The 20,658-nt window shown below is 41.0% G+C and overlaps 1 protein-coding gene across 2 annotated transcripts in view; it reads left to right on the forward strand.

Moving 5' to 3' along the window:
* The window catches only part of Pou6f2 (POU class 6 homeobox 2), a 507,949-nt gene that overhangs the window by 455,460 nt on the left and 31,831 nt on the right, over positions 1-20,658 (forward strand). Inside the window, exon 6 of one of the 2 annotated variants that reach the window (XM_021180807.2) lies at positions 2,792-2,932. The exons of the other annotated variant lie outside the window; for it this stretch is intronic. Within the exon in view, the coding sequence (XP_021036466.2) occupies positions 2,792-2,932 (141 nt within the window). The remainder of the gene's footprint in view (positions 1-2,791; positions 2,933-20,658) is intronic. 2 annotated transcript variants of the gene reach the window in all.

Consider the following 20,658-nt stretch of genomic DNA (forward strand, 5'->3'; position numbering starts at 1 on the left):
AGAGCCATCCAAGGCTAGGGGATATAGCTCAGTGGGAAAGCATTTGTTTAGAGTATACAAGGCCCTGGGTTAGCTCTGCAAAACAGAATAACAACAACAAAAACAATCATGCAAGTTGACAGTCTCTCCTTTAAGATAGAGAAGTAATTCATGCAAGACACATACCCATATGTATATACACACATGGCATAAGGACAGAGAAATCACAGAACCAGGCAATAACATAAGAAGAAGAAAGAAACCATTTGAGGTAGTTTAGCAATCTTCTGAAACACCCATTACCCATTTCTTTTTTTCATTTTTTTGTTTTTGTTTTTGTTTGTTTGTTTGTTTTTCCAGACAGGGTTTCTCTGTGTAGCTGTTCTGGAACTCACTCTGTAGACCAAGCTGGCCTCGAATTTAGAAATCTGCCTGCCTCTGCCTCCCAAGTGCTTGGATTAAAGGCGTGAGCCACCATTGCCCCAGCCCTGTTACCCATTTCTAACCCTTAAACAGAAGACTCAGAAGTCTTTTTAAGTAATTGACTTTGCTTTATATATTTGTGCAGTATCTGATTTTACAGCAAATATAGTTGACTACTACTGAATAATACACCAATATCTCAGACATAGAGAGTTCTCGGTTTCCATTATTGTGCTACACCCAGAGGGTCAGTCCATCCTTTCCTAAGTGATATCTTTTTTCTTTTTCTTTTTTTTTTTTTTTTTTTGGTTTTTCGAGACAGGGTTTCTCTGTGTAGCCCTGGCTGTCCTGGCACTCACTTTGTAGACCAGGCTGGCCTGGAACTCAGAAATCCGCCTGCCTCTGCCTCCCGAGTGCTGGGATTAAAGGCGTGCACCACCACGCCTGGCTCCCTAAGTGATATCTTGGTTGGCCTAGAAGATATCAAAGAAGTGCTGTACGATCGTCATTAAATAGACATTGACTATGTATGCACTTAAAATTTTCACTCACAACTGTAGACAAAATTGTCTTTTCAAAACTAAAACCAAATTGCACATAAATTAATCATTCTTTCGGGGTTAAGTTTATCTTATGACTCCAGGAATTTTGTGATCATTTCAGCTTTATGCATAAAAACAATGTAAGCCAAGTCTTCTCAAATGAGCTCAGAATGGAAGGCCAGTGTGCAATGTCTGTGCTAGGCGCTAGAGGGCTCTGTGCCCCAAGAACACAATGTGGATCATCCACTGTGGGCATTCAAACTAAAGCAAGTATTTTCTCTTAACACATCCCACTTCTCAGCCAGAGTCACTCTACAGACATACACCAAACTCCAAGGTCAAGGCTACTCATCTGGGGTAAGACAGGATTTCTCACTAGGCCAAAGAATGAGTTTTTTTTCTTTTTTCTACTTAAACCAGTTATTTTTCTTAGGAAAGAGATAATGACAAAAGGCAAAGTAATGAGCTTAAAGTAGATTTTTCTTTCTAAAACAATGTGCTGGGTAAATGAGATTTTGGGTATAAGTGAAAACAAGGATATACACTAAAAGTCTCCTATGCCCCCTTTATTATTTCTTTACTCATCAGATAAGTAATGTAAATTCTGGGATGGAAACTGAGAACTCTATGTCTAAGACACTGGCGTATTGTTTAGCAGTACAGATGATGTAAACTCTGGGGAAATTCCCAAAACAATAAAGACACAAAATATTTTCTGAAAGAAAAAGAAAGAGGGAAAGGGGAGAGCAGAGTCGACAGAGAAGAATAAAGAATGTTTAAAACGGAGAAATAATACTAATAGAAGAGGAGCGCTAGACGAGCCAAGACTTGGACTAGGTAGGACTAACTCGTCTCCCCCAGGCCGTGGCCTTGGCAGGTCTCTGCTAAAATGCAGGAGTTGCATGGATGTGGAACGTGGTGATGGAAAATGCATTATTATACACAGTTGTTGAAGTTGAGAGAAACTGTACAGAGGGGGAAAAATAACACCCTAGAATAAATACAAATGAAATTCATGTATCAAAACCAATAGTGTGAAAATAGTTTAAATGTTTCTTGAATTTATATCTAGTCATTAACCTAAATGCAGATTTCAGTTCCTGCCACCCTTCTGCCTCATGGTCAGAAGGCCTGAAAACCTGCGGTGTGGAAAATTGGCAGGAGAAAGAATATTGAATTGGTCTCCACGGAAAAACAGAATTTGGCAGCCATACTCACTTCCCTGTGCTGGTCTCTCTCCCTTCTGTTTATTCCTTCCTGTTATACGTTTGTTGCAGGAAAGGGCCACATGTGAGATAAAACAGGAAGTAATTGTCAACCTGACCATTCACCAGTGACTTTGAATCTCTCCTCAAAATAAGCCCCAAGACCCACTTGCTCTCTGAGGGCACGGGAGCCGGGCTGTCATTTCATTGATTTTGGTTGCTTTGAACCTCGGGAATGAAAGTGAGGTGGGAAACCTGCCCCTCACAAACAACCCTAAAAGAAGCTGTGATTCATACGTGGGAATGATAAATCCACACAGAAACCCTGTGAACATCAATTTCCTCCACCCATCCTGCTTCACACGACGATTTCAAGGAAGGCTGACATTTCATTCCATGATTTTTATTCTGGGATTTCCCCCACTGCCAACCCCCAAATTCAGGCTCCTTCCCTCCTAGGCTATCCCTCAGCTGAGCCCCCCACCATGTCCCTGACTTCCTCTAGTCAATTTTCAATCTCTTCCTGGGACCCTGCAGTGGGTTCGGGGCCCTTTGCATGAGCAAGCTGGAGGGAACGTTGCGTCGCTGTGTGGTTACCCTGCCACGTGGTGGTTTTCACCCTGATCTTTTCTTTCTTTGCAGCTGGTTAATAATCCTCTAGCAAGCCAGGCCGCCGCTGCTGCAGCAGCCATGGGCTCCATAGCAAGTTCACAGGCCTTTGGCAATGCCCTCTCCAGCCTTCAGGGGGTCACAGGTCAACTAGTTACTAATGCACAAGGACAGGTGAGTGGGAGACGGGAGGAAGAGTGAATTTTACGGCAGATTGAACTCGGAAAGGAAATGAATTTCTTTTGCATGACAGTGATATGTAGCTGCATCTATTTGAGGCAAATAAAGAATGTTCACTGCAACGTCAAGAATAGAAGAGGGTGGGGAAGTGTTTCTATGTTTTTACAGGCAAGATTTTTCTTTCTTTCCCTCTAAAATGTCAAGGTTTTATGTTGTTTTTGTTTTGTGAGATGACTAGTATTATGGCCTGAGTTAAAGACTTTCTCCCTTCTCACTACTGGGACATTTTTTGAAATAAACAATCAAAAACTAAATTTTTCAAAGAAAACATTACTTTGCTTTTTTTAAAATTTTTTACTTAAAATTTTTTGACGTTAAGGGGGGAAACTAGTGTCTTTTGCTGGTTGGTGTGATATATCCAAACTAACCACAGTAAAGCCATATTCTGTATGCGTGAGAAGCTAATGCAAAGTTGTATTCGAGCAACAACAGAAAGTGTGTGTGTGGTGGGCGGGGAGTTAGATGCCAACGGCCATTCAGCCTCTGCACTGTAGCTGATTTGGGGGTACTCTTGCATGCCTGTTGATTATCACTAATCTGTCAGGTTCACTAAGCCTTCCCCATGTCACAGGAGACCCATTCTACAACACTCATGTGCCCATGTCATGGTCACACATGACAGAACCTCAGTCGTCAGTAACCATAAAAGCTGCATAAAAATGCAGGGCAGAGTTGAGGCAGGTGATGGCAGGGTGTCCTCCAATGGAAAGCCAGAGCCCAGCCTGGGTGATTAGTGACCTCAGATTTCCAGCATGGCCATTTATGAACATGAAACACATGGAGAGTATCATTGCTTTACTGGGCAGTGTGTTTACATAACTCCCTGCTACATACAGCAGCTATACAAAAGCAGGAATCTCAATGTCTTCAACTCTTGTTTTTTATTTTACATAAACAGCAAACAAAGATGCGTTATAAGCTAAACCATCTCTACCTCCAGCCCAGAGAAAGAAAAAGCTGACCTTGTTATATTTCCTGGGCGGTTGTAGGATTGTCCCATCAGAGGCCCAAGGGCTGAACGATGGAGCTTGTCAAAGAGAGGCCTCGTGTAATGAATCATCTTATCACAGGTGCACACCACACATATTAAAGGAGGGTTGTATGAACACTGTGCCCTCTACAGTAACCTTTCAATGTCTGCTTTAACCCTTGTTCCAATTCCTTTTCATCAAAAGATCATTTTATGCAGCCAGCTCTAAATGGAGGCTCTCAAAAGCATATTAAGATTTCTGGAAGGCTGTGAGTATTGGGGTGGAGGAAAAGTTGGTTTTAATATCTATAACTCACATATACTTCAGGCCCATGCTGGAAGCAGCTTCCTAGAGCTACACCCAGAAATAAAGCAACCTCAAGATGTACATTTTAAGAGTTGAAGAGCAACACCAAATCTATCTACAGAAAGGCATTTCCCTCTGATTTTTCTGTTCTGTCATCCAAGTGAATATACAGTTATGCTCCCACAAGGAGAAATACTGTAAGACTTGCATTGGACTACTTGGTGCTTTCTTTTCAAATGTTTTGATAGCCAGTGGAAACCTCTTAGGAACCAGAATATCCACCATTGTCAGTCACCCTAAGGCCTGGGATCTCTGTCATAGTCAGTAAGAATACCAAGCTGAATACTCATAGGGTTCTGTAGACAGTAAATCAGAGTTAATTATATAGTGTCTTTTATTGTTATCTTACAAGTTGTATAAGGGTAGTTTATTTGTATTTATAGTAAACATATATTCTAAAGTGAACATCTACTACCTTAACAGGGAGCAAAAATCATTTAATAGGTGTGGGTTTTGTCTCTTGTTAATGTGATACAAAAGAAAAAGTATTGGAGCTAGGTTAGTACAATTCACGTTGGTTAACATACCCCTGCCACCTAAGACTGCCACACTCAGTCCACTGAAGTCTCCACAGAGATTTCCCAAGGGGACATGAAGATAAAACTCTTTGAATACTTAGAAATTCCCTTATTGGAGTTCTTGGCACCTGTCCTTTTTAGTATTTAGAAGTGTATCCAGGAATGGTGGCATTAATGCTAAAGTTAAACCTAAGTTTGAGAAGCAGAACTTATTGATAGTTACATGGACAGATGAGAAGATTTGTTCCACACAGAAACCATCAAGTAGGGGCATTCTCACCCAAAGTGTTTATCCTTCTCCTCACTTCCCAAGATCCTTTCTGCATCCTATGGACCAAAGTCAGGATTTAAGAGACCTAAATGAGCCTTCAAGCCTACACGGGATTAACTTTAGGTACCAATTCTATCTGGTTTCCAAGGCTTAGCTTACCCAAGCCTACTCATAACCTTCAAGGAGTCACCTGCTGCAGGGTCAGCCTCCTCTTTATGCCCGAATCTTTCTTCAGAATCTTGGCCTTCGGGTTTCAACAGCAAGAAATCTCACCACCTAGGTCTCATGGCCTTGGGTGTGTTGAAGAATAACTTTTTCTGTACTTTTTTCTCTACCCCCACCCCAGCCTCTAATCATAACAAATAAGAGAAAATGTTCCTCCATTTTCATACCTTTCTTACTTTGCCCTATCATAACTATTAATTCAAAGGACAGAGAGTGATCAGTAGAGTTATCAGTTTAACAGACACAGCAATCTAAAATCACAAAGTACCTGTGCCACCCAGGGTTGCTAAGGAGTTTTGAACTTACCTTTTAGGTGAAAATAAGCAGAACATTGGCATTGGCTACTGCACTGCCGAGATCATTATAGTTCTCTTTACTTCCTGGATCACATACTTGTGCAAAAAGAAAAAGAATAAGTCAAAGGTGATGGATTTGATTCCAAATATGGTCTGAACAAATTCTTGAGCCCTCTGAGCCTCGTTTTCTAATTATACTATATGGACAATAAAATCTAGGCAAGCGGTAGACTAGAAAGATGGCCCATTGGGAAAGTGCTCACCATTCAAGAGTGAGGACCTGAATTTGCGCTCCAGGATCCATGTTAAATCTGGGCATGACAGCACACCCTTAGAATCCCAGCACTGAAGAGGTGGAGACCTGAGGATCCGTGGCTGACTCATGGAAAGCCTAGCTTAATAATCAAATGGGTCACAATGAGACAGCCTGTCTCAAAAAGCAAGTAGACAGCTCCTGACAAATGACACCCAAGGCTGGCTTCTGGATTCTACACACACACACACACACACACACACACACACACAGAGACACACACATCACTGTCCCTTGGTTATGACAATTAACTGAAATAATCTCTTTAAAAATACCTCCCAGAAGCTTGAGCACACAATTAAACATTTAATGAACAATGCCACAAGTATCATCACCATTGTTTTTCATGATTTTTTTATTTGGATGCTCAGCAAGAGGCAGGAGTATGACATACAGGCAGACAGGGAGGGATCTGCAGCCAGGCTGTCATTCATCAGCCAGGAAGCCCGAGCAGATTCCTTTATTCTCTTAGTGCCATGAATTCTCTTCTGAAAAGTGGGAGCATACTGACATTGGTTCATTGGCTTAAAGTACTTAGACTGAGGTTGATCACATAGTAATATCTCAGACCTAATAATCAGTAAACGCTGTCTGTTAATCAAGATGAACATTTTTCTCTGGTGCATGGATGAAGGTTGTGTGAGTCTCAGCAGTGGGATGTTAAGCAATCTTAGGGCCCCTCAACCTTTCTCAGAACAGTGCACCAGAGGGTGGAGAGTAAAGGTTCCCACGTGTGCTCCTAGGAGTGTTTTGAGAAATTGGCAAGTAGATTTACCATCAATTTGTTCAGCTACAAAACTGCTTCCCTTGTGTCTTTGGCAATATCCCTTTATTGGCATTATTACAGAAAAGTAAAACCAAATGAAAGTTTGCTTTATTCTGAGGTTAAGGAAAGCATTTTACATTTTAACTGAAGCTCGTGGCTATTTCCTGATGAAATCAGGTCCTCCACCACTCTAAAGCCTTGAGAGGTGAAAGCTAGTGAACATAGACACCCATCTTCGTCCTTTAAAGAGCCAAGCATGTAAAACACAAAAGCAACTAAACAACATTACCATTTTGAAAACTAGCCTCCAACTCCCAAGTGCTGAGATTACAGGTTTCTGTGACTAGACCTGGTAACCTTTTTCCATCCGTTTTTAAAAAGAACAAAACAGGGTGAAGACATGTACCCACACAGCCCACACAGGTTACTCAGAAATATGCATTCTTCTACACAACTTGAAGCTTGCTTGATAAGAAGAGAAGTTCCATGTTCTCTGTGAGCTAAAGGCTGCCTCCTGAGGATGATGACTGGAAGGTGTGCCTCTCGAAGGGCAACTCCTCCCTGAGTGAAACATCGAGGGGCCAGCCTCATTTCAAGCCCTACAGTAGGTGGGGAAGGCAAGAATACTTCTGACAGTGTGCTCAGACCCTGGCAGGAAGTCCCCCCCCAGTTTAGCTCTCCAAAGAGGTGCAGTAGCAGAACTGCATTCCATGTGAGGTCCTCTGAATTATAACCACGAGCTCAAAGATATCTTCCAGACAGTAGCATATTGAAAACCTAAGTTTTTTTTTTTAATTTTTTTATTAGGTATTTTCCTCATTTACATTTCCAATGCTATCCCAAAAGTCCCCCATACCCTTCCCCCCCACCCCCCTACACACCCACTCCCACTTTTTGGCCCTGGCGTTCCCCTGTACTGGGGCATATAAAGTTTGCAAGTCCAATGGGCCTCTCTTTCCAGTGATGGCCGACTAGGCCATCTTTTGATACATATGCAGCTAGAGTCAAGAGCTCTAGGGTAATGGTTAGTTCATAATGTTGTTCCACCTATAGGGTTGCAGATCCCTTTAGCTCCTTGGGTTCTTTCTCTAGCTCCTCCATTGGGGGCCCTGTGATCCATCCAATAGCTGACTGTGAGCATCCACTTCTGTGTTTGCTAGGCCCCGGCGTAGTCTCACTAGAGACAGCTATATCAGGGTCCTATCAGCACAATCTTGCTAGTGTATGCAATGAAAACCTAAGTTTTTATTGAAGCATAAATGTTCCTATTCATCAGCAGAGTGGCCTCATATAGGTTATAAGGCATTTAATAAATTATAACTGTTCCTTTAAAATCAAAACCCAGAAACCGACCCCATATAGGTTGCAGAGGTGAATGTTCGCACATGATTTACATGGAAAGATGAGACTCCCTAAGATCAACTCACTGAAGTTATAATAAATGATCATTTCAGCCATAAGGTTGAGAGATAAGTAATTCGATAGCTGTGTGTTGGTCCTCTCCAGAGTCTTAGGAGATCTGTCTAATGTACTTCCAAAGCCACAGCTGCACAGTCTGTAAAACAGTTTTCCAGTAATGCGGAAAAGGAAGTAGTGTGTGGTTCTGCTTATGAATAAGCTTCGGGGCCCATTAGAGCCAGGCAAGCCAGTGATGGGGTAACTGGGGCATCCCGCCTAGTGCCTTTTACTTCATCTTTTATAGTGAAGCACAGAAAACACATATAAAAATAACTTTCCCAAAACAACACAAACATCTTTACATTTTCCATACCAGCCTCTGTTGTCTTGTTTATTTTCAAAAGAAAAACGAAACTCTAGACAAAAAGCACACACTCCTCTCCATTTCAAGGGTGGTCACGTGGAAAACTGTGATATTTCTCTACAAATTTTATGGTTTTACCACAAAATACTAATTTAAATAACATAAAATGCATAAAGCCCTACTATTCTTTTAAAATTACACTAACAACAGAATCTATTTAGACAATGTGTTATGAATAAGGATCAAACATATTTTGTTGAAAGTTAAGAGTTGATGTCTATATGTTTTCTCATAAATATAGGTCTGACAAAAACTTTATTTCCCCCATTTGAACATATCACAAAAGAAGGTTTTAAGGTGCAATAGTAATTGAATGAACTATATTTCAACTATCATCTTTTAGTGAACATTTTTTTTCAATACTCTCTGGAGGGCAGGAAATGTATCTTCATGGGGTTGGTAGCATTCTAAGAATATCGCTATGGCTTCTTCTCGGTGATAAAGACAAAATAATAATCAGACAACCCAACCCATCCACTTACACAGCAAATCTGTCCTCCGAGCCCCATTAAGGGCGTTATTGCCTCATTTCAGTGCTGTTTTCCTAAGTGATCCCCTCACAGCCCCTCAAAATGTTCTGCAAATGAGAAGTCTGGCATCAGGGCCACCAGGCAGCAGTCTTGACTGAGTCTGAGCTCTAGTGACCTGCTAGGTTCAAAGAAGTTAGTGAGTCAAGGCCATCAGGCTGCAGGCTCAATTTCCTTAGCCTTTAAAACCCCAACTAAAACTTAATAAAAATCTACCTGTGCTCTTTAGGAAAGCGCTGCTGCCTGCAATTCTCACTTATAACTATCCATGGTTTTTTAAATGCTTTTTGAAAGCAGGAATCCTTCATGTGAGGAGATGTTGCCCTTGCCACCAAAGCTTTGTTGTGAGTTCCACTTTGTGGTCTTATCCTCTTTGTAGAAAGGAGGGGTTCTCAAACTGTCTCAAGATTTTCCAGGGTCTCATAAGCCTCCACCCCTAGAAGAAAGCACACTGTTTAACAAGAGAGATTAGCAGTAATACACAATAAAAACTACCTTTGTAAAATTCACCCCAAAGACCTAGAAAGAGAGAACCATGTCTTTGCTACCTAAAGCAGGATGCTGAGCTATCTGTTTCCTTCTTAGCTCTGGCCACTGCCAACTTTTGCCATGTTGTACTTTTGATGCTTCATCTATAAGCCTTTGTTTTCATGGGAACAGGAGAATGGCCTCTCCTGTAGACTCCTGGATAAAACTCACACATTCTTTTGAGGCCAGTTAATTTCTGGAACATCTATAATTCTAAACAGCTAATCAGCTAGAGGATGCTATTTATAGTTCCAAGGAGCTGATCAGGGCTACCCTGCTTCACATTAAGAAGAAATGACTGTAAAGGAGTGTGTTCCCTGTGCAGCAGACTTCTGTGTCAGTTAATTCACCCTTGTGGGAAAGCGCTGTCTATCCCTAAGAAATAATCATGTAGTTCATTAGAGTGCACTGAGCTCTTTAAGCATCTTGGAGGACTGCTGGATCTTAGCTGCAAGCTCATTTAGGTCAAGTTATATGAGAGAGAGAGAGAGAGGGAGAGAGAGAGAGAGAGAGAGAGAGAGAGAGAGAGAGAGAGAGAGAGAGAGAGAGAGAGAGAGAATGTCTACCCTAGTGAGCTCCTATCTGGGACCATCAGTAATGCACTAATGCACTGTGGGATGTCTTAGAAGGCTTTGATGGTCCCCCCTGTACATATGGGCAAACTCTCAGAGTTCAGAGAAACACAACTTCCCAGGTCAGCACCTTGCAGAAGACTGAGGGCTGAGACCTGAACCCAGTACCCACTGTTGTGCTCCTGCGTTTTTCTGGCTGGAAGGCCTGGGTGCTCTCCCAGATGCTATGTGAACAACTTAAAAATACAAAACCTAAATCTCTAAGTTTAAAAAAAATGGGGATGCATTTCTTTCCCTACAGTCTACTGAAGGAAATTATTATTCTGGAGGGTCGCTACACACCTTTTTACTCCTAAATATCTATTGGAGGTTTCTACCCTCCTTTTAGCCACATAGTTCTCAAGTAAACAACACAGAAACAGAACAATTTATTAATAAGCTGTAGACGCTATGCTGGGCAGGTTCCGAGCTATTCTAATCCTTTCACCTGTTAAAAGCCACACAAATGCACATTGTTTGCCAGGCTGATATCTCCTGGGCTGTTTCTGTTCCATCAGCCTGTCCTTAGGATGAACTTCTCTTGGCCATGTGCTCTTTGCCCATCTACCATTAGATGTAACGTTACGGTAACCTTCTTCTCATTCTCTCTTCTCCCACTGTGGTCTCTCAAAATCCCTCCTCAATTCTAAGTTCCACCTTTCTATCCCCTCCACCCAGAATTAAGCCCCAGCCATTTATTGATCAATCAGGAATTAATGGAGAGGAACCAATTACAGCAAATTGGTTATACAACACACAAGATAAACCCTAACAAGAGTCACAGAGTGCTCCTGAAGGTGTATCTATACACACACTTGAAACCTGAAGATAAAAATATCCTACCAAGTAAGTACTAGGTATTCTAATTTATATACTGACCAGTTTTATTTGCTCATCAAAGGATGTAAAGAGGTGTTTTCAGGAAGTCTCCAAAGCAATGAGACAAATTTAAAGTCTATCTCAGATCTACCACCAATCATACCAGAGGAAAGCAGACTCAAAGTGTCAGAACCTAGGAGACCTCCCAGCAAGACCTCCTAAACATGGACAAAGAGCAGGTGTGCACCACACATAGATAGCCATCCAGCCACACAGATGCTTTCCATGTTAGCTTCTCAGAGCCCAGTAGGAAACCCTACAGCAGTCAATCCTCAATATACAAAATAATGCTAGAGTTGATTAAGCTCAAAGCATGTTAAGATACCTCATGTTTCCAGATCTTTCCCCCCAAGAGACCCACTCCTCCAGTGAGGTAAGACTTTTGAAGAAAAACAGAAATATGTAGCACAGTATTCTTGTACCTAAGAAACCACTGATTTAAATTGCGCCTAAAGTCAGGCCATGCATTTTTGAGGGAGAGGGTATAGTAGGAAAATACCACACTATACAAATATATCAATTGTTAAGATTCACAAATTTTCAAAATGCTTTTTAGTACTGAACATTAAAACTAAAATTTAGTAATATAAGGAGTATTATAATTGAGAAACATTGTTATTTATTTGGTTCAGCCTTAACTTAGCCTGAAATTGAGACAACTATATACTGGGATATTAGCTGCCTTCTCAATATTTGGATTTTAGCAAAAATGAGAGATGATAACAGAAGCTATTTATTCTTTGTTTTATTATAAAATAAAAAATAAGCTTACCTTGAATTGGGGTTGGAACAAAGGAAGAAATGACTGCTGAACTCTGAGTCAGCTTTCCTAGACTATCACCAGCCCCGTCTTCAAACCATCACTGTCATTAGGACATTACAAGATAGGATCAGACACTAAACTCACATATGAGATATAGCCACCCTTGAAGTAAATAGTCTATAAACATGCACCCTACATTTTTGTTGGCCCATGAGCTGGTTAGTCCTCATAAAGATGTCAGAAGCCATCAACTTACAAGACCAACAAGAGAGAAATTAGTAGATCAGAGGCAGAGAAGAATGGAAATGTCACAACTCAGAGCAAGGAAAGAGGACATATTCAAGTTCAAATTAAACCTCTGTGCAACACGTTAGATCCAAAGCACTAGCTCCCAGTTTCTATTGGTTTTCTCACCTAACTGTTGCCATCTTGAATAAGAGTAAAAGTAGACCCTTACAAGATGCTGTAAGCTGGACCATTAAGAATGCTGCATGCAGTACAGTCTTTTCTTACAAGCACAGCTTTATACTTATAGGCAAATGACATTAAGCAAGTAATGCAGAGAGCACAAGGAGAGAACTTGGCGTACTACCTAGGTGAGACACCTGCCAATAGTGGCAATAACCCAGAACCTCCCTGAAGTAACATGGCTGAGAAATGCCTGCCTATATCTCTACATGGAAGGGACTCCAGGGCTAAAACCTCAGGGCTGCAAGTCAGATAGGCAGGGACCTAAATTCTCGCTCCATTCCATCATACTCCCAGAGGCCAGCAAGGCATCTCATCTTCCTCAGCTAGGTTTCTCTTCTTTGAAAGGATAAAATGTCCCTAAAAGTTAAGAAAACCACTGTTAGCAACAATAATAAAATTAGTAACAGGTAGCCATTTATAGAGCACTAAGTACTCAGCCTCAGTATGTCCCAATCATGTTACCTTTTCCACCACTGCATGCTGTAGCCTATGGCTGTTGTACAGATTGGATGGAGAGCTTCCAAGGTCACTCTGTGAGACATGCAGGGACCAAGCTCGGTTTTGTCTCAGAATGCTCTCTATCACACGTTCTAACAACAATTGGAAGCTTCTTGCATTCTGCTTAGTGCATCTCAGGAGCCAAGAACACGACCTGTCACACAGTGACCATGATACAGTAATAATGTCCATGGCCTGGATAGTATTTCATGTATGCTAGTATACTCTTCAGTAAGCATCTTGTATAGATTCAGTATTTCATTTCATGCTCACTATGCTCTTGAATGTTATACCAGTTCACAGCTGATGGGTAGACTGGAGGCTTAGGAAAATTATCCAGCTTGCCAGAGTCATACAGCGAATAAAAGAGCCTAGACAGAAACCCAAATCTGGCTGCTTTAAAGCGCAGATTTTCTTCAAACAAAGCTGCTGTCAGCATAGGCTTTCTACATACACAATACTGTGCCAGACTATAGGAGACAACCCATAACATCGTGTGTGTATACTTAATCCCCTTCAGTCAGCTGATCTCAAATAAGGTCCACTGAATATATTAAAGTTTTATGTGAAAATGTTTTTCAACACTGTCCAGTATTCCCATGTCAAATGAAAATGGCTGTTTTCAGTTACTTATCTTTCTTCAGCTTCTTTTAGAATTGTACAGTTAGCGTAAACTGTGAGCACGATACAGGTTGCTCAACACTTAGGCCTTATGTAGTGAGTCACATGAATCTAAAACATGTCCTGAAACACACTTTTCCTTTGATCACATCTGCCATGAAACCATATTCCCTACAGCATGCAGAAAAGGCCAGTGTGGCAATATGGAATCTACTACCCACATGATGAGCATGATGGGAAATCCTGTTTTCTCAAGATTAACAGTAGCTCCAGGCTAGGAGATGTCTAGCCTGCCTCCCCTAATACATATACATACTGGGCAGAACAGCATTGGCCTTTTTTCCTAACAAGATGTACTCAATTTAAGCAAAAGACAGGACCAGAGGGGGTTATCAGTCACTAGGTGCCTTTAAGCACTCTTGTTTTTCTCTGGTGCCCTAGAATAAAAACATCTCCTCTTCCTCCATCGTATCTTTAAGCCATTTTAGGCAGCCTTCCCACAGAAGCAAGGAGAGCTAATGTCTGCACTGCACCGACTCTGCTTTCAATTTACAAGGAACTTGAGAAAGTACAAGTTAGAAAGGAGAGACTTTGAATGGCGAGAATCTTTTCAGTGTCTGTTTAACTATAAAGTAACTCTTTAGCTTTTTAATATAAAGGATGGCATCTTCAGGAGAATGGGATGCTCGTACTTAAAACACAGTGTAAAATCTTCTTAAATAAACACAAAATGGAATACTGTGGGACCGCAATCAGAAAACTCACAGTGACTTTTGAGATGAGATCACATGGCACTGCCTAGGCCAGAATGGCTCTGTGAATTTAACGCCCGGTTCCCATAATGAAGAACCTAGAGGAGTTATGGAGGACTAGAGGAAGTAAACGTGTACGGTTTTGAGGAACATTTAAAATAGAGATAAGAACACTCTGAGGAGCCACAGTTGGAGCACAGCCCACCCTCCTTGTTGACATTTGTCAACAATTGTCTGATCAGCGGGGATCTGGCTGAAGACTGGCCACCTATGAAAATGAGTTTTTGCATTTTTATGAGAGAAACTCATCAGCATAATTCTAACGAGTCTCCGTCTTTGTTGCGAGAAATGAGAAATTCTGCGGTCTCACCCTCAAGAACATTAAGGAAGCATTACTAACAGGAAATTGAAAAAGTAATATGTGTTAGGATGATGAGGACAACTTTTTTCTGATTGACCAGATAGATAAGCATCATATGCAAGTATCAAAATACATTTAATTTTGCCACAACAATGGACATTTTCTTCACAAAAAAAAACGCATGAAGCATCCTAGGGGCGAGGACCTGGACCACAGCCCTATCTGACCATGATAGACAGATGCGCCTTTCGCTGAGCTTCCCTCCCTACCCTCCCTTCCCCTTGGAGGCTTGTTTTGTTGTTAACCTCATTTAAATTCGGCCTGATGCACTCACTAGGTATAAACACAGAACCAAGAGGTGCTAAGTATGCATAGCGCTTTCTTGAGCAATTGCCAAACATTTTCTGCACCTCTTCTCATTGAATGTAGACCTGTTTCAGTGAAGGGTAAACCAAAAATATTGGAGATCATTGGCCCCTGTTTTGTTTTTGTTTGTTTGGTTGCTTGGTTGGTTGCTTGTTTGGCTAGCTGTTTTTGTTTTTGTTTTTTTAAAAAACAAACTGGAGGATTTGTCTTTGTTTTAATTTTTTTGTTTTTGCTTGTTCAGTGCTATAGTTATTTCTTTCTCCTTTTTGGGTGAAATATAAAATAGTTCTTAGATGGATGGCTTTGTCGGAAGATGTTTCCTGGCTATGAGTCAAGGTGTTCTTCCAAGCAATAAATAGCTTAAGTCTGATTTAGTCACTTAACCTGGCAGCAGCAAATGGGAACAGAAATGCTTTTCCTAATTCTAAGTTGGTGGTGGTGGTGGTGGGTTTTTTGCAGGCTAATATTAAAGCTTAAAGTCTTGGGGAAAGCCAGGTAAAGGCTGACAAAAGGTGGCCCTTCTGCAAAGTGGTGGCTTTACAGTATCCGTGATGCTCTTTGAAAGGGAAACAGAAAATACGTTCAACCAGCACTGGAGAAAATGAATAACATCCACAGTTTAATTTGTAGACTGGCTAAAAGCAGAATCAGTGAAGAAAAAATGTTTCTGATTATCATTAAGAATTTGCCAACATCTGGTCACAGATAGTTCTTCAACTCATTCACGAGAATACATGTAAAGAAAATGTAGCACTGAAGAGAATCTGACATGGAAGTGTTAGCTCAGCTCTGTATGTAGCTCTGTATCCTCCAATCTAACAACTAATTGTCAAGTAAATAATCAAAGAAAAATAGAGTAGGGGGGTAGAAATTAAATCCCAGGCCACACAACTTAAAGAATCCACTTGTTTTGAGGGAGCACCACCTCTGCCCTTGTCATAAGTAACTAGGGATTAAAGTGCACTTTCCAAAACCCAATTAGGATTCCAGAGAAAAGCAATGAGAGTCCCTTTCCTAAGTTCTACTGGAGAGGAGCCTGCCATCTTGACCTCTCTTCTTTCTGGAGGCCTCACCTCCACATTGAATGAGTTTTCCTGCCGAGGAGATGTCCAGACGCTCTGCAGAAATGCCCTGTTGAACTTTGACAACAGAGGAGGTGATGTCTTAGAAAATCGTCCCCCTCCTCTCCTACCTTCACTGTCTAGCAGATGAGTAAAACTGCTAGAAACCCAGCAGTACCGGAAAAACCATAAACTCCCTAAAATGCAAACTTTGCCAGTGTGCTGTTCAGTGCATGAGAGATAATCATCTGATACAGTTCAAAAGCGTGGACTTAACAGTGGGCATCTATATTTTGTTCAGAAAAGCTTATTTTGGGGGCACTGGTTTTTAGTCACTACTCAAGAACAGACCACAAAGGCTTACCATGATTCCTCGCTTCTAGCTCAAATATAATAACATCATTGATTTTAGTTTAACTTAATCATTTGATTAGATAGATTTTCTATCAGGTTTTCTTACTCCTTGATTGTAGAATCCAAATAAAAGATAGTAAATCTCATAACCACAGATATATATTAGTAGAGACACTTCCTTTCCGAATATTTGTGTCACCTCAGCAGTGTTTGGCCAAGTAGCTTTTGTGAATAGTAGCATCACTCTGTCTACACTTGGACAAGAAACTAAGATGCTTGTGAGGAGCGACCACTGATGGTAGCAGCTGATCACTCCCCATTCCTTCTGGTCTGAACACAGTGATCCTCTCCTAGCTCAAGCAGTGTGTTTTCTTCTATATGATATATTCATTCTAAACTCACTGTGTGTGTGTGTGTGTGTGTGTGTGTGTGTGTGGTATGTGTATGTATGCAAATTCTATGGTGCTTCCTAATTTTTTTAATTAAAAGAATTTCCACCAGCTGAGGGTGAAGTACACACACACACACACACACACACACACACACACACACAGACTGCTTATGCCACAAGGGGGCTTTAGCAGTTTAAAATGGCTCTATGCAATTAAGTCTAGAGAAGTGCACATCCTGGCCCCCTCCATCAGTGGATGGACATCTCCTGACAATGATGTGTAGTATATACACTCTGTCCTCTCCCTCCACCCACCGTTCCCTTTTTTCCCCTGTCTCCTCTCATTTCAAAATCTGTAGAAGCTACAGTCTCTAACTTTAAAAAGAGAAAGTTCACTCAAGTGCTTTAACTGTGGGGTAAGGAGAAATTTCTGAGGTCACTCTGGGCTGGAGGAGAATACACATAGGAGCTCTCTATGTCTAATTTCATCATAGAGTTCTTGTTCCAGAACTGTCTAATGACTTTGCAGAGGCCTCCTCTGTGTATTCAGCATGGAGTCAGGTCTTTATCATACTTATGCATAAACCCCCACCTTGATACTCTAAGACAGGAAACTTTTCAGTATACTTTGTGGTAAGCTACTGATATCCATTTTTAATAGTGAACTATTTTAATAGTGATATGATGATATCAAAAAGAATTTGAGGGCTACATGTGGTGGCATACATCTGTAATCACAACACTTGGAAACTGAGGCAGAAGGATTGAAATTTTACAGCCCATCTGGGATATGTATTGTCTCAAAATAAACATGTCAACAACAGTGTTTTTGCAGCCTCGTGAAAATGCATGGGAGCTGCCCCACAAGAGCATAAGCAAAAGTGATTTCTGAATGAACATTCCAAGCACTGAGCTGCTAGGCAAAGCCATGTGGAATGCCTTGCATACCTTATTTTATGACATTATGCAGTGATTATTCCCATTTAACAGAGGAACAGACTGGGACTGTGAGAGGTAAAGTCATTCTCTAGCTCTCCTAGCCGGTGAGGAATTTGCTTCCTTCATGTATGTCTTAAACTCACTAAGAGAATCAGTTTTAATATCTCTAAGACATGTAAGGAAGGTGATTGACTTTACTGTTTTATTATATCTATAGCATTTGCCTTTATGCACACCATTCTTCGCATAACGTTGCAGAAAATGCCAGTTTACAGATCCTGATGCCGCTAGTGCTATGCTTTTGTCTGTGAGTTTCTGGGTTCCTAAATTTGTGGCCAAACCTCTTAATAAGCCATGGGGTTTTAATTCTGATAGCTAAAGACACCAAGTGGGAGGGTATTATTTTAGGAATGTACCTCCAACATCCACAATAGAAGTATAGAATGAACACATTCCAGGAGAATCTCTCACAGTCGGTGTCCACATTTCTTTTTTTCACCATGTTGGACATTATCAAACTGGGGTCGGGGGGAGAGGCTCCTGGACTGTATCCAGAAAACAAATTTTGGTTGCAAAATAGTGATATTTCCTTTTCCCTTTAGAATCAATGTCCTAATCAGAGATGCAAACATGCCTCCAAGAAGGTTAGCTTTAAACCTAGAATAAAAGTGAGTTTAGAATGGATACATCATATAGAAGAAGAAAACACACTGCTTGAGCTAGGAGAGGATCACTGTGTTCAGACAGAAAGAATGGGGAGAGATCAGCTGCTACCATCATGGCTGCCCCTCACAGGCATCTTAGTTCCTTGTCCAAGTGTGGACAGAGTGATGTTACTATCCGCAAAAGCTACTTGGCCAAACACTGCTGAGGTGACACAAATATTTGGAAAGGAGGTGTCTCTACTGATGTACTGTCAGACCTGAGGAAGTCACTGAGAACAACATTGACAGGCTTCCCTTTTTCTTTTTTTTAAGCTATGGCAACAAAATTACTTGTCAATATGACATCTGCCATCACATTCCTTTGGCAGAGTTTAACTGCATATCAGAGACTATAACAACATGCAGCCCATCAGATGACTTGTCTGGGTGCCTGGGCCTCTGTGACACCAGCCTAAGACTGCAGCCGATGTCATCTGTGTGTTAACAGTAAATGTATTCATTTGTTCACTTTCATCCTTCAGACCTAACACATCCCTGTAAATACCCTTTAGACTGATGTGCAGGGGAGTCCTAAAACAATAGCCTGAGAAGCTACATGGTCTTTAACTGCCAGATTTGCCACTGTTGCAAAATAATCTTCATGATGGCATTGTTTGTTTTTGAATGAATGGTAGTCCTGGTTGAACGTAAGCCACTAAATTTACTACAGAAATAGGGATCCTTTAAATTATGTGTGCCAATGAACACTATTCATAGGAATGGTTTTTGTTTAGTTGCTCTTATATATGAACTTTATTTCTCAAATGTGGTTAATGTTCTTAGCTCATTCCAAGGAAAGTGTCAGGCAGACATGAACAGCAACAACCAAGTAAGTCCCCTGTTAGAGAAACAGGAACTCCTTCAAGTCACAAATTATCATTATAATGCCAGTATGGGCCTCAGCCTGGTTAAAGCATTCATCAGAGATGAATCATTACAGGTGGAGAGTCAGGGCAATGACACAGAAGATCATTGCAAACGATGCCTGCGCTATTTGCTGTGCGATTGATGGGGCAATAACTTCACTCAAAAATTTCTAATGTTGCAAGCTAGACATGAAGTAGGCTGTGCTTTGTGCTTTGAAGTGGAAGCCAATGAATCAAGCGTCCTCTGTGCTAAGGATTCATTGAGGCATTTTGCTTCAGACTTGGGTGACTTCAGTAGCATCCTAGCAACGGATTTGGTCTGTAGCCTTTCACCACTTGAGAGTATTCGGCCCTAATTGTCATATTCACACCTGAAATGGCTCCATACCAGCCCTCCTCCCCACCCCCTAACAAAACCTGTTCGCCATCAAGCATGATGGCACACACAATCCCAGTACTCAGGAGGTTAAGGCAGGATGATATGTCCCAACCTTCTCTCTCCTCCAAACTGATCAATTCACCTTCCCCATGCCTCTTACCTATACACTAGCTTCTAGTAGGTTTTCCCTAAACCTAAACTTCACAGCCCTGCATCTTTTGTAGTGTTCCTGAACCTACCCCACCTTTGTCTAAAACAATTCACTCATTCCCAGTGTTCTTAAACACATACCACATAGATATAGACGTTTTCCATCACAAAGCTCTTGCTTATTCATTTAGTACTCATTTCTTCCTTTGACGGATGGAATCCTTGCATTTGATAACATATTAACCCTGCACTGTCTCACCTGCATCTATTTAGCATCTTCTATGGCCTACCACCCAGTGCTAATAGAAGGCTCCATAGGTATTCAGCTGCTCTGCCAGAGTCCTTTATAATTGAAGAGAGTATGAGTTAGTTTCATATATTGGATGGGTTAAGCAGGAGTCAGATCCTGATTGCCATGTTTATGTAGCAAAGTAACCCTTTCATCAGGACTTCTCCGCACACTCTTAGTAACCAATGTATTCAGATTCCCTTAGGAGCTAATTTTTAAAGGTATATTTTCTGTCTTCATCTCTAAACCAAAGATTCTCTATAGTCTTTCCACACTCAGTTTTAATTTCCTTCTTGAGTTGAAATCCTACCATCAAATTAAATTCGCAAGGCCTTTAATTTGAAACACAATTTCCATCGGTAACTGGACAGTTATTAAGAGCATGGAAAGTGTCAGATGTGTGTGCTTCCGTTCCTATTATCACCTTATGCTACTTCTGTGAACTCAACATATTTGGAAGTAGTCTGATTACATGTGTGAAAATGCTAAGACACATCGAAGTCTGAATGAGCGTAATAATTCAACAGATAATTTTTAGATAATATAGTGTGTGATCATATCTACCAGTCAACAAATTTGATCAAGTTAAAACCAGGGTATTT

This window comes from Mus caroli, unplaced genomic scaffold, assembly GCF_978045245.1.
Source record: "Mus caroli unplaced genomic scaffold, Mus_caroli_1 scaffold_15, whole genome shotgun sequence".
In the NCBI taxonomy this organism is placed as follows: domain Eukaryota; kingdom Metazoa; phylum Chordata; class Mammalia; order Rodentia; family Muridae; genus Mus; species Mus caroli.